The sequence below is a fragment of the Macrobrachium nipponense genome, chromosome 32, assembly GCF_015104395.2.
Source record: "Macrobrachium nipponense isolate FS-2020 chromosome 32, ASM1510439v2, whole genome shotgun sequence".
Lineage (NCBI taxonomy): Eukaryota > Metazoa > Arthropoda > Malacostraca > Decapoda > Palaemonidae > Macrobrachium > Macrobrachium nipponense.
This window is the reverse complement of record NC_061094.1, coordinates 71,385,818-71,400,817: the sequence shown is the minus strand read 5'-3', so window position 1 is coordinate 71,400,817 and position 15,000 is coordinate 71,385,818. Positions and strand designations below refer to the sequence as shown.

Here is a 15,000-nt window from a genome sequence, read left to right as displayed (position 1 = left end):
GACCTGCAACCATAACACAGTTATTAAAATTATACAAGCTCTTGAATTATGGTCCAGGCATATGTACATATAAATCTCTAGAATAAAAAAAAATTATAAGAACTAGAATACATGAAATCACATTATATAAATGTCATTTTTTTTTTCTACTTACTTGTTGGTCTCGGAAAAAGTGGAATATTCTGTCTTTGGCGAGATGGCCGTGACAGAAGTGGCCACCTCCGTCTGCAGCTGGGCATATCTCCCTTGGGTCGTGTCTGTCAGCTCGCATACCTCCGACAATATAGAACGCCTACGGGGAACAGATGCGGGAAACTGTAAGTCAGGTCCTGCCTCATTACGTGATTCACACTTGTCACAGCGAGTGAATTACCCGGGATCCAACACGAGGTTTTTATGGTAGGAATCCACGCATCCCCCTCTCTTCCTACACTCTTTCTCTTCACTCTCTCTCTCTCGTCTCATCTTGTCTTCTCTCTCTCTCTCTCTCTCTCTCTCTCTCTCTCTCTCTCTCTTCATTTACACAGACTTTCTCTCCACTTACACACCCTCTCTCTCTCTTTCTCTCTTCACTTACACAGACTCTCCACTTACATTCTCTTCTCTCTCTCTCTCTCTCTCTCTCTCTCTCTCTTTCCATTTACACACACTCTCTCCCCACGTTCACAGACTCTCCCTCCACTTTCTCTCTCTCTCTCTCTCTCTCTCTCTCTCTCTCTCTCTCTCTCTCTCTCTCTCTCTCTCTCTCTCTTCCCACTTAGAACAGCAAACACACGTAACTCCAAGTAATATTACACAGAAATATACACAGCAAAATATCACCAAAAATCACTAGACGTCAGCGAAACATCCACTTCATTCCTAAAGCCTTACCACTTGTCGATCATGTCCTCTTGAACGCGCTCTTGGTATTCCAAGAGCCCCGGTAATAACACGGTCCTGAAGTCCCTCTCGTAATCCGCGGCTTCGCACAGCAACAAGACGTAGTCGTTGTGGACTTGGTGCAACTTCTTGCAGGCCTTCTGGTACCTCTCCTTGAGCTCGTCCAGCTTGCGTCCTGGCTTGCCTAAATTCGAGAGGAAGAATAGCAGGTGGTAATGAATAGTAGACAACGATGGTATGTTTTGCTTTTCTCTCTTATAAACGTTGAGAGAAGGAACCTGCTATATATCTGTTTATACTGTAGTGCATATGCAAGAACACCAGGTAGTAATAGATACTAGATTTTTCTTTTATTTTCTATATACGTTGAGAGAAGAAAACTGCTATAAATAAATCTAACTGTTTATACTGTAGTGCATAAGCAAGAACATAATTTTTTTATGAATGTTGAGAGAATGAAACTGCTATATACCTAACTTGGTAATACTAGACAACAATGGCTCGTTTTTCTTTCATTTTTTATGAATGTTGAGAGAAGGAAACTGCTATATATCTAACTGTTTATACTGTGGTGCATATGCAAGAACAGCAGTTGGTAGTAAATAGACAGCAATGACACGTTTTGCTTTTATCTCTTATATACTGGTAATAAATACTACTAGACAGCATTTTCTAAAACAAATGAAACCCAGAAAGCAAATTTGGATGAAGGAAAATCCTCCATCCATCTAGATCTTGAACATCTACTATTGCTCCTTCATAACTGCACAATAAGAAATATCAACAAGCCTTAAAGGTAAAGTGAAACTACTTCCTTCTAGACTAAACAACCTGATACAAGTCATCGTGAGCCACTTCTTACCAAAGTATATTTTAGTCAAAGGATGCAAAGAAGAACCTTAAAAACCTAGACAGTTGGGCTGGATAAGACCCACAAGGATTTTTTCTCCTTTTATGGAAATTAATTCTGGAAGACCCACAACAGGAGTTTTTCTCCCCCCCCTTTTAATGGAAAAATGAATTCTGGAAGAACCCCCAATAAAAGGAATTTTTCCCCCCCCCCCCTTTTATGGAATAAAAGTCTGGAAGACCCACTTAGATTTTTCCCCCCTTTTATGGGAAAGAATGCCCGGAATAACCCCCACAAGGATTTCCCCTTTTATGGAACCTTTTAAAAGTCTGGAAAGACCCACTTAGGATTTTCCCCCTTTATGGAAAATGAATTCTGGAAGACCCACAAGGATTTCCCCCCTTTTATGGAAATGAATTCTGGAAGACCCACAAGGATTTTTCCCCTTTTATGGAAATGAATTCTGGAAGACCCACAAGGATTTTCCCCCTTTTATGGAAATGAATTCTGGAAGACCCACAAGGATTTTCCCCCTTTTATGGAAATGAATTCTGGAAGACCCCAAGGAATTTTTTTTTTCCTTTTCCCTTTTAATTGGAAATGAATTCTTGGAAGACCCACAAGGATTTTTCCCTTTTATGGAAAATAAATTCTGGAAGAACCCACTAAATGAATTTTTCCCCCTTTTAGGAATGAATTCCCCCCTTTTGGAAGACCACAAGGATTCCCCCCTTTTATGGAAAATGGAACATTCTGGAAAGACCGACCAGGATTTTCCCCCCTTTTAATGGCAAATTTAATTCCTGGAAGACCCACAAGGATTTTTCCCCCTATATGGAAATGAATTCCTGGAAGACCCCCACAAGGATTTTTGTCCCCCCTTTTCTGGAAATTGAATTCCTGAAAAGACCCACAAGATGTTCTCTTCCTTTTATGGAAATGAATTCCCCGTGTAAGACCCCAAGGATTTTCCCCTTTTCCTTTTGCAAATGGAAACTCTGGAAGACCGAACAAGGATTTTTCCCCCTTTTATGGAAATGATCCCCCCTGTAAGGACCCACAAGGATTTTCCCCCCTTTTATGGAAATGAATTCTGGAAGACCCACAAGGATTTTTCTCCTTTTATGGAAATTAATTCTGGAAGACCCACAAGGATTTTCCCCCTATGGAAATGACCCTTCTGGAAGACCCACAAGGGATTTTCCCCTTTTCCCTTGTTTATTTTGGAAATGGAAATTCTGGAAGACCCACAAGGATTTTCCCCCTTTTATGGAAATGAATTCTGGAAGACCCACAAGGATTTCTCCCTTTTATGGAAATGAATTCTGGAAGACCCACTTTTAGGTTTCCCGGCCTTTTTATGGAAATGAAGGTTTCCCCCTTTTGGAAACCCCAAACCCAAAAATTTCTTCTCCTTTTATGGAAAGAATTCGGTAAGGACCCACCAAGGATTTTCCCCTTTCTTCCCTTTTAAATGGAAATTGAATTTCCCCCTTTTGGAAAGGAACCCATTTTTTAAGGAAATTTTTCCCCTTTTAATTTTGGAAATGGAATTCTGGAAGAACCCACAAGGTTTTTTATTTTCCCCCTTTTTAAATGGAAATTTAATTCCCCTTTGGTAAGGACCCACAAGGATTTTCCCCCCTTTTATGGAAATGAATTCTGGAAGACCCACAAAGGATTTTTTCCCCTTTTATGGAAATTAATTCTGGAAAAGAACCCCCGGCCAACCCGGATTTTTTCCCCCCTTTTTATTGGAAATTAATTCTGGAAGACCCACAAGGATTTTCCCCCCTTTATGGAAATGAATTCTGGAAGACCCACAAGGATTTTCCCCCCTTTTATTTTTGGAAATGATTCTTTAAGAAACCCAAAACCCAAACAATTTTCCCCACCTATTTTGGAAATGAATTTTCCCTTTGGAAAGAACAAGGAGGTTTTCCCACTTTTAAGGAAATTTTGAAATTCTGGAAGAACCCACAAAGGATTTTTCCACTTTATTGGAAAATTTTGGAAATCTGGAAGACCCACAAAGATTTTCCCCTTTTATGGAAATGAATTCTGGAAGACCCACAAGGATTTTTCCCTTTTATGGAAATGAATTCTGGAAGACCCACAAAGATTTTCCACTTTTATGGAAATGAATTCTGGAAGACCCACAAGGATTTCCCCCTTTTATGGAAATGAATTCTGGAAGACCCACAAAGATTTCCCCCTTTTATGGAAATGAATTCTGGACGACCCACAAAGATTTCCCCCTTTTATGGAAATGAATCCTGCAGAACTTTCTCATAAGTCTGATGCACTTGACCAATTTTCCTTTCTGCGCAGTGCTTTTCCAAGTATGTGGAAATCATATAATAATGTGACTAATTCATAGGACGGTAAAATGGATAAATCCAACAAAATTACGAACTACATACTGGCTTAAATTCATCTCATTCTCTGCAAGCGTTGAAAAGTTTTTTTAAGCCTTTATTGTCTTATAGAATTACCTTCTATCTAAACACACACACACACAGGCTTCATTGCAACCAGAATGTTTGCAGAAAAGAACTGGTTACTGGTGATGTTTTTTTTTAGTTGCAACCAGTTGAGTCCAAGAAAAGCCTTGACAATGGACAGGAGTCCAAACTGTTAAAACTGATATTTTGGTGAGGTCACTGAATAGAAGACGGAGGATATGCGGGATCCTTCACAGGGAACAATGTCTGATCCTTCGTGCAAACTTTTTTTCACTTATTGAATAGAATATAGAACCTAAGCCAAAAGTCAAGCGCTGGGACCTACGAGGCCATTCAGCGCTGAAACTGGAATTGATAGGATAAATGCGTAAAAGGTTTAACAGGAGGAAAACCTCAAAGCAGTTTCACTAGGAAACAATATTGTTATGAGAGAGTGGAAAGTCAGAGGGAAGAAAGAGAATATGAACGGAGGTATAGTAAAAGGAATGAAAGTGGTTGCAGCTAGGGGCCGAAAGGATGCTGGCAAAGAACCTTAAGTAATGCCTACAGTGCATCGCGTGAGGTTCACTGACGGCACACTACCCCACCCCCTTACGGGAGATACAAAACAGCAACAGTGTGGAAGAGTTTAAAAGAAAGCTAGACAAAATCATTAGGACACTGTGAATGAACAGTTAAACCTGCTCCTACAGATAAGTGAACACACAATGTCTTTGAGACATCCTAATCCTTGTAACTCCTTGTAATCTGAAGGGGCAGAAGTAGGCGTAGCGTCATTACCTTTTAGAAACTGGTCTTCGTATTTGGATTTGGAAGATTTGTACAACTCGAGGGCTTGCTCGTAATTGTTCTTGGACTTCAACACAGCTTCTTGTAACTGGAATGGAATAAGAGACGTAATTATTCACTCCTCTACTTGCATTTAATTTCACAATACGATACCTTTACAAAAAAAAAAGTTGAGATACCTGCATCATATAATCATTTATTGTTTCCCTTAACTCAATTATATTGAATCTCTGAAGTTTGATGGCCATTCTGGGCCAACTGAACTTGCTTCATATGTAATTACATACAATTACATGAATTACAGCTTTGCAACTCTACAGAACAAGTTACGAGTACAAGAAAAGCTCTCAGAACTTGACAATACACCTAACGACTTACTTTGGAAACTTCACACACTCATATTGTCTCAAAGTCTCTCAAATCTTCATGATACCTCTCTCTCTCTCTCTCTCTCTCTCTCTCTCTCTCTCTCTCTCTCTCTCTCTCTCTGTCAAAATTCAAGGGTACATCTCTCAATTTACTTTGAGAACTTCATAGGATCAGCTACAGTTTGTATTTCAAAGCTCAAGACAACTGTCAACTTCCTTTGAAAAATTCACACTATCATATACAAGTTCTTTCTCGAAGCTTCCCACTAACAACTGTGTAATTACTTAAAAAAAACTTCACTTAGTCAAGCATAAACTCTTTAAAAACTTCACGATGCATCTGCCCACTCTCGAAACTTCGTGAGATCACCATATGACAAACTCTCACCCCAACTGTCAAAACTGTCAACTTACTCTGGAGACTTCATTGGTGATCCTCTGGTGCTCTTCGTAATAGACCTTCCTGGATGCTCTCTTTTCGGTGATGAGGGCAGCCAACTTCTCCACTGTGTCTATGACCAGGGTGTCGGCATTCTGTCTCATGATATTGCTCCATTCCTCGACTCCGTCTACCATCATTCTCCAAGCCTAGACAAAAAGGAATAATGTTTGTGAGAAGGAAGTATAGTGCAAGACGAATCAGCTATGCTGGAATCAGATGCAAAAAAACTCAAGGTAATTTTCTAAACATTTCTATATTGTTAGAGTCCACTTTTTGAGGAAATAAATGCTTTGAATGATGTATTCAGAACTGAATGATGTTTCAGAACTTTTTCTCTGTACTTTTGGAGATTTTTGTACATAATGTAGTGTTCTTTTTAATCAAGTATATCCAATATTGATATGCATATAGTGATTTACCGATTATGTTGGCATTTACAAACCCTTACGTATATGCCAACATAAGAACACTACATTATGTAGAAAATTCTCTACAACTGCAGAAAAACAGTTAAAAATCTAATCAACAAGAATGTGCACGTACAATTAAAATGATGTGGATTAAATCGACTTGACACGTATCTAAATTAGCGAATCCATCATAATTTACCTGTCATTATTTCAAATATCGAACCCAATTAAATAAATGCAGGAGGATTGCTATTTTCACGAGACTATTTTGTTTAGACTAAACCAGAAAAAATGATAAAGGTAATTATAAACTATTCATTAAATGCTTACCTCGATCAAGGCGAAACTTCGGTACAAAGTATAACACTACAAAAAAAATAAATAAATGAATGAATAAATAAATGAATAAAAAATTATACACCCAAAATCTATTTTCCTTCAATTTACTTTAAGGCCAGAGAACATTATACCAATAACTGTAAAGTAATACTATCTGTCATCATCAGTACAAACAACAGAACATTCTAATTTGTGTTCTGTATAGAATCACTAAAACTTCAATTAAAAGCGACGGCCAATATTGGTGGTCACAGCGAGGCACCTTGGCATCATGACGCTCCATACATAACAGCTAATCCGAAGTCTGCCTCTGCAATCGGCCCCAGTCATCTTTATAATGACCTCTTTGAACATTAATTCCTCCAACTGTCTGAATTATGATACAGGTTTGTGATGCAAGTCGTATTTTCCAAGTGACGGAAGCGGGACTTTAACTACGTCTCAATTAGCTATACTACAGAACCCTTCTACCTTCCACGGGATCCCACAGGTCTTGCATCCCTTTCTGTTTATGAGTTGAAAGTCTATCTATACAATTACTCAGTTTTATGATGATACTAATTGTTCTTTTGCGTTCACTTGCAGGGCAGCCATGATGGAAACCGAATATACCTTCTGGAACACTTACAGGCCAGCCATGATGGGAACTGAATATCGGGCACGCATACCTCCTGGAAGACGGACTGACCATAGATTTAGTGAGGTCACGAAGTCCTTGCTTGCAGGAGTCAACGTTCTTTATTTAGTAAAATCAAGGAATTAAGAAAAGGACTTCAGGAACTCTATAGGGTTCCTTGCCCGAGCCAGTTTCACTTCCCTTCACTGAGTCGCAATGAATTTTCGAATCAGAGAAACCCACTTGTATAATTATTACCTAAACAATCCACCTTTCAGAATACACCATTTCACGTAGTCCCAAAATAGCGACCGCACCCTCCTCCTCCTCCTCCTCCTCTCCCCTTACCTTGTGCAAATCGGAATCGTCGAGGACGTTGTCGGGGGCGTCCATTTTGGCAGCCGTGTGGGCCAGCTGGGTGAGGGCGGCGGCGTAGTCTCTGTCGCACTTGGCCCTAGCGATGAGGACCCGACGCATCGTGTCCAGGAGGCGCAACTCCGCGTCCTGGCGGGCCAAAAGGGCGGCATGACTGCTCTCCCCCTGCAGGGACCCACTGAATCCCATCACAGACCTGCAAGACAAAAAGGCCAATGAAAATACAAGACTGTTATGATATTCTGCATAAATATATAACTACATTCCAGACCTGGAAGACATTCCAGACCTGGAAGACAACAAGGGCAGTGAAAATACAAGACTGTTATGATGTTATGCATAAATATATAACTACATTCCAGACCTGGAGGACATTCCAGACCTGGAAGACAACAAGGCCAGTGAAAATACAAGACTGTTATGATGTTGTGCATACATATAAATACATTCCAGACCTGGAAGGCAATACGGCAAGTGAAAATACAAGACTGTTATGATGTTATGCATAAATATATAAGTACATTCAAGACCTGGAAATAGCTACATTCCAGACCTGGAAGACAACAAGGCTAGTAAAAATACAAGACTATTATGATGTTATGTACATAATATATAACTACATTCTTCGACTATTTCTATAGGAAGAAACAGCCATTCTGATAAGGGAAATTATATATTTTTAAAAAATAATAAAAATGCTGACTTTACATATATGAAAATAATTACGCTCTTACACACGATCTTTAAACAAGGGAAAAGGGGATGATCGCAAGTGCTGGTTAGTATTTCAATAAATTACGGTTTTAATAAGGACAACAGTCTCCTCTCTCTCTCTCTCTCTCTCTCTCTCTCTCTCTCTCTCTCTCTCTCTCTCTCTCTCTCTCTCTCTCATACTTTGAGTTTTTCATCTATCTTTTAACTTTATGTTATAGGTAAAATTTCCGACACTCCAACATTCTCTCTCTCTCTCTCTTCTCTCTCTCTCTCTCTCTCTCTCGATCTCTCTCTCTCTCTCTCACACACACACAATATATATATATATAATATTTATATATATAATATATAATATAATATATCTATATATATATATATATATATATATATATACATTTGTAGCATATCTAAGACAGCCATCTTCCCACATGCCTGAATGTGTGAATGACCACAAGTATGCTGACCGTAAGTAAGTGGGTTTTAGATCTTTTAATGGAATAAGTGGCGTCTTGAATAGGGCAGCGGCCACCACCCGACTCCCCTACACATAAAACAGGACACACACACACAGCCACATCACACAAACCCGGAGGGTAAGCAAGGGCAAAGGGCAACAGAACTAAGAATAGCAGAGAGAGAGAGAGAGAGAGAGAGAGAGAGAGAGAGAGAGAGAGAGAGAGTGTTGGAGTGTTAGAAATTTTACCTATAAAATTTAAAAGCTAAATAAAAAAAAATTCGGTGATGGAGTGTTAGAAATTTTTCCTATAAATAAAGTTTAAAAACAAATGAAAAATTCAAAGTATTGTGAGAGAGAGAGAGAGAGAGAGAGAGAGAGAGAGAGAGAGAGAGAGAGAGAGAGATAATGATGTTGGAATGTTTGAAATTTTACCTATAAAATACAGCTAAAAATAAATTAAAAATCCAAAATATAAAACGATTCATCTACAGTAATCTGGTGGGGAAGGGGGCTGGGGGAGCATGGCATGTTGCAAATTTTAGCAATAAGGCGAAATGATAAAAATATATGAAAAAAATTAAAACATAAAAAAAAAAATAACTAAAAAGTACCTCGATTCAGAAATGCTAGACGTGAGAAAAATCTAAGTTGGCACAAGCATATAGTACGAAGTAAGGAGTCCCTGGTATCAGATTTGGCTAAAAGAGGTTTTGGGTGGTAGAAGAATAATAAAACTAATAAAATACAACCAGGAGCAAGGTTATAAATGTCTTAAAGGTAAAATAACTTCCACGGCCAAAACAGTTAATGTATTTTAAACAAAACCCCGTTACAAATTGGACAGAAAGACTTAATAAAACATTTCTCCACATAATTAATGATTAAAAGAACAATTCCAAATATACCTAAATAAAAATCATGGTGTTCACGCGAAAACAAATAACACATACACCGACTTCGAGTTTTCGGTAAAGTGTATCAAGATCTATAGACCTTGCAGAGTATAATGCTGTACGATCACACTCTCAGCCACGGCCCGGTGGGTGGTCTGTCCTTTAACGTCGCCAGACGCACGATCATGGATACCTTTAACCTTAAATAAAATAAAAACTACTCAGGCTAGAGGGCTGCAATTTGGTATGTTTGATGATTGAAAGGTGGATGATCAACATGCTAATTTGCAGCCAGCTAGCCTCCAGTAGTTTTGAAGATCTGAGATGAGAAGCTCTCGAGGAACTTCTCCCCTGTAGGACTTGATGGCCAGATGAGATCATTCCTTCTCCGTGTAGCTCTTTGTCATGAATTAAAGCGCCAACTGTCGTGATCACCACTGTTTATCTACTCTCATAAGACAATGAGGTTTAAATTCGTCTGCTCTCACAACTACCATGCTACATTCATCGCTTTTCGTGTATATATATATGTACGTATGTATATGTGTTATTATGTTATATATATTATATATAGTATATATATAATATATATATTTTATACATATATTATGTATATATATATTATATATATATATATATATATATATATATATATATATACAGTAATATATATATATATATATATATATATATATATATATATATATATATATATATAATATATATATAGAGAGAGAGAGAGAGAGAGAGAGAGAGAGAGAGAGAGAGAGTTCTTGTGTATACAAATATATGCATGTAGAAGTTATGTACGTGTGTATGTATATATATATATATATATATATAATACTTATATATATATATATATATATATATATATATATATATATATATATATATATTGAGAAAGAGAGAGAGAGAAGAGAGAGAGAGCTTATTTGGCTTGTTAAGATGGGGACTGTCTTTTAAACGCCAGAGTCGTGTCTCGCCATCAATCAACCATTACCAACTTTATTGTCAGTTACGTCTTATCCCTTAATAAACAAACAAGATCGAACAAAAAAAAATGGACAGACTGATTTGCCAAACGAATGAACTGCATGACAGCAGCAACAAGACCTGATTGCCTTCACTCAACCAGGTAGTAAGACATGAATGAACCATAAATTCGCATTATTCTCTTTATAGGTTAACGTGTATGCGCGCACGCACGCACACACTATTTGGTACAGAAGGCCATGCGTAAATTTTCTAATTCAACCGAATAGGTCATTTATCTATTAATTCATTTGCCAACACTGCTTTTACCTATAGACTTTGTAAATTTAACTTGTTTAGGGACACACAGACACACACACACTTACACAAACAAACACACACACACACACACACAAAGAAATGGGTATCATCGTCAGCTGAGGACAAGAAGCTGGCATAGGGTTAACAACCTCATCCTAAAGACTAGTTAAGGGGCAGAAGACTCGGCCCAACTGTTGCCAAATACCTTCTACAACAGGAGAAGTCTTTTACCACAATGAATACAAGGCGTGATCCGACCTCCAGCTTACTCGAAGCGCGTGCTAAAATGACCGATCAAATAGAGCGTTGTTCCACCAGCGAAAATATAAAATAAATACGCTATATTTTATGTTAGAAATTAATTTTCTGTACAGTGTAACATGCACATTATCTATCTTTTACATTCTAATACATAAATCATAAATATCCTATACTGAAATTCCTGTATCTTTAACTCAACGCGAAACACCATTTTCAGACCTTTTTTTAGGCTTTTCTAACCCCGCCCCCCCGTACCCATTACCACCAACCAACAACAATAAGAACAACAACAACAAGGATTAAGGAAGAGGCAGGAGTCAGGTGGTAGTGCATAGTGCCTGTTTAAACTCCTTGGGTGAGAAGGGAACACGAAAGACACATATATAGATTGGTCGCATCAGGCGCTCCGTAATTCCTTAATGCTCATTTGTTCCTTCCTAACATGAATAGGCTACTGGGTTTTATTCTGACCCAATCCTGAACGTTGCCCAAAAGTTCTGAATTCAATCTTTCGCGTTCGAAGCATCAGTTGTGAGGACGGTATAGTACATTGGATATAACAAATACTTTCACCTAGATCTGAAAGTAGAGATGCGGTGAAGTTTATTATACTAATCAAGTGTCCATTTCGACAAACTTCCCATCCCCAGCCCCCCTAACCCCCATCACACACACATACACACACACACACACACACACACCCGCACACGATCTTTGTGAAGGAGAGATCCCTATCGAAATAAAAAAGAAAACCATAACAGCTTGTTATCAACCATCTGGTCAAACTAAATTTCGCCATACTAATTTGACTGTGGGAGATGCTCTTGAACATATATCTACTGAAATTCTGTTAAAAATCGTGACGCTAATATTGACGAGAAATGCGTTAATACACTTCTTTATAACTGGCCATTTTAACATGCATAAACACATATTTTGACAACAGGCCACTTTAACATACATAAATACGTATCTTTACAACTGGCCATTTTAACATACAAAAATACATATGTTTACAACTGGTCCTTTCAAAATTTTGCGCTATTACATACCACAGGCGAGTGCCGTTATAAATATGCACTAAAGTCATATGAATTGTTTTCTGGCTGACAAAGCACTAATAGGAAATACCGTTCTGGAAGGTCATCACAAACCATTACAACATTTTGCGCTTTTAGGTGCCACGAGAAAGTGCGATTATAATCATGCACAAATGTCACATTAATTCTTTGACTGAAACAGCAATAATATAAGAAATACGGAACAACATACTGGGAAACTGTTAAGTATATAGAGCAAATGTGAATAGTACTCTCTCTCTCTCTCTCTCTCTCTCTCTCTCTCTCTCTCTCTCTCTTTAAACTTTCATCTGGAAATCCTTATAGATAGTCAACTGATTCTGAACCTGAAAGTGCTTTAAAGGAAACTTCTCTCTCTCTCTCTCTCTCTCTCTCTCTCTCTCTCTCTCTCTCTCTCTCTCTCTCTCTCTCTCTTCAGCTGAAAACCGTTATGGATAATCAATGAATTCTGAACCTGAAAGTGCTTTAAAGGAAACTTCTCTCTCTCTCTCTCTCTCTCTCTCTCTCTCTCTCTCTCTCTCTCTCTCTCTCTCTCTCTCAATCTTTAACTGAAAGCCGTTATAGATAATCAACTGACTGAACCCAAAAGAGCTTCAAAGGCAGCATATCTCTCTCTCTCTCTCTCTCTCTCTCTCTCTCTCTCTCTCTCTCTCTCTCTCATGTTGATTACACATTCCTAATAAAAGAATGAGACCCAACCAATGAGAATTCATATATAAGTACAGCATTATATTCTTGTCACTTTCAAATACACTGACACGACCCACAATGTATCACAGAGTTTATGAATACACGAGACGCGGCAAAGAAATATAGCTGATAGGACTCGTGACAGAGACACCGTGAGAAAATAATACGAATAGGAAATAACCAAGACAAGTTGCAAGATGGAAAATGATTTTTTTTTTTTTTAAGGGAAGGCAGGAAATTATTGGAGTATTACACGCGTTTTGCTGTAGAGTTCCAATTGCCCTTCGAGTCATAAACTGAATATTACAATTACGTTAGTTTTCTGTGTTATATATATATATATATGTATATATATTATAATATATATATATATAATATATATATAGGTATATATATATATATATATTATATATATATATATATGTATGTATATATATGTGTGTGTGTGTGTGTGTGTGTAGAAAGCATAACCCAACACGTTACTAACACGTACAGATATGCTTTGATGACTTACGATTTAGCACACACACGCACACGTACACACACGGAGTTACAAGGATTGGGATGCCTCAAAGACTGATTAGTCCATGCAAGGAGACATCATGAGAGAGAGAGAGAGAGAGAGAGAGAGAGAGAGAGAGAGAGAGAGAGAGAGAGAGAGAGAGAGAATATGAACTGTCATAAATAAAAATCCAAGACGAGAAAATGATAATGGCCATAAATAAAGGCCAGAAGGATGAAATTTAAATCAGGGGTTGGGGGGGGAGAGGGCATTTGAAAACGGGCGCAGCAACGAAAGGAATTGTCTGGCCAACTGTCGAAACCAACGAGTCCATCAAGAGCCTCAAACCAATAAAAGGAAATGACTGACGTTTCTCATTCTTTTCGTCCACTCGGTTGGAGAGAAAAAAAAACGAAGACTTCAAGTTTCAATAAAAAAAATAACAAAGACGAGAGGGTCTGCCACTCCTTTCCCTTGTAGAGTTTTTTTCTTATTTCTTTTTTTTTTTATCCATTTTTTCTTTTTACTAATACGGTAATGTCCCTTTCTCGCTCATCTGCGACTGGCTTTATTCTGTCCGGCCTAGCTTGAGCTGCAGCCTATAGTTTGTATGTCTGTATGGAACGGAGTGTTTTTTTGGGCTAAACGTAGTAAAACAACGGGGAGGGCCTCAGTACGCTTTCAGAACTTCTGAATGTAAGCATTTTGTTTTCAATTCCTGATTTATGTCTCAAATAGAGACGTATTTGGTTTTTCCTTCGCAATTTGTAACAGTAAGAGACGCGCTATGTTGTTAAGAAAGACGCTATATCTATATATATATATATATATATATTCAGACGGACACATTATGATAATTACGTTAGTCACGCTCTGTTTAATGCAAACATTTATATATATAAGAGACGCGCGCTATGTTGGCTTAAATTAGAACATCTAAGCCAAAAATCACCAGCTTAATACCATATATAGACTTCTATAAATTTAATATATTTAGAAAGTAGTATCTATTACTATAATATATTAATATTTATATATATTTCAGAGCGGACACACTTATGATAATACGTTAGTCACGCTCTGTTAATCGAAACATTATATATAATATATATATATATAATTATATTATATATATAATAATATATATAATAAATATTATACTTAGACATATGTTTATGCATGTATGCGTATACAAAATTACGATACATTAAGTAATAAACCAAAATCAGAAATAAGCGACAAAAACAATCTTCAGTTATTCATAACATCTAAACATGGAAAACTAAAAATGTCCGCCTATAAGGAGCTCGAATAGAAAATTTGAACCTGATTCGTTTAAGGAACAAGAATTCAGTATCACCGGATACGTAACCAAACATGTGGAACTGTTACGTAACGCGAATCAAACTCTTTCAGCAATTCTTCCTTATAACACCTTTTTGGTGATTTCTTCTTTTAATTTTACTATAAATTTCCCCTGTGGTTTATTTTATTTTATTTTATTTTAATGTCATGAATATACAAAAATTTTAGCTCGTACGTCGTGACTCATAACAGGTCGTACTTGACTTG

At 37.5% G+C, this 15,000-nt stretch overlaps 1 protein-coding gene across 18 annotated transcripts in view; it reads right to left on the bottom strand.

Moving 5' to 3' along the window:
* The window catches only part of LOC135207596 (tyrosine-protein kinase Fer-like), a 148,203-nt gene that overhangs the window by 14,612 nt on the left and 118,591 nt on the right, over positions 1–15,000 (bottom strand). For all 18 annotated transcript variants that reach the window (XM_064239469.1, XM_064239460.1, XM_064239470.1 and 15 more), the window contains 5 exons: positions 7,510–7,732; positions 5,769–5,942; positions 4,978–5,074; positions 874–1,066; positions 155–292 (listed from right to left, as the gene is read on the bottom strand). In XM_064239469.1, the coding sequence (XP_064095539.1) occupies positions 155–292; positions 874–1,066; positions 4,978–5,074; positions 5,769–5,942; positions 7,510–7,725 (818 nt within the window). In that variant the 5' untranslated portion in view covers positions 7,726–7,732. The remainder of the gene's footprint in view (positions 1–154; positions 293–873; positions 1,067–4,977; positions 5,075–5,768; positions 5,943–7,509; positions 7,733–15,000) is intronic.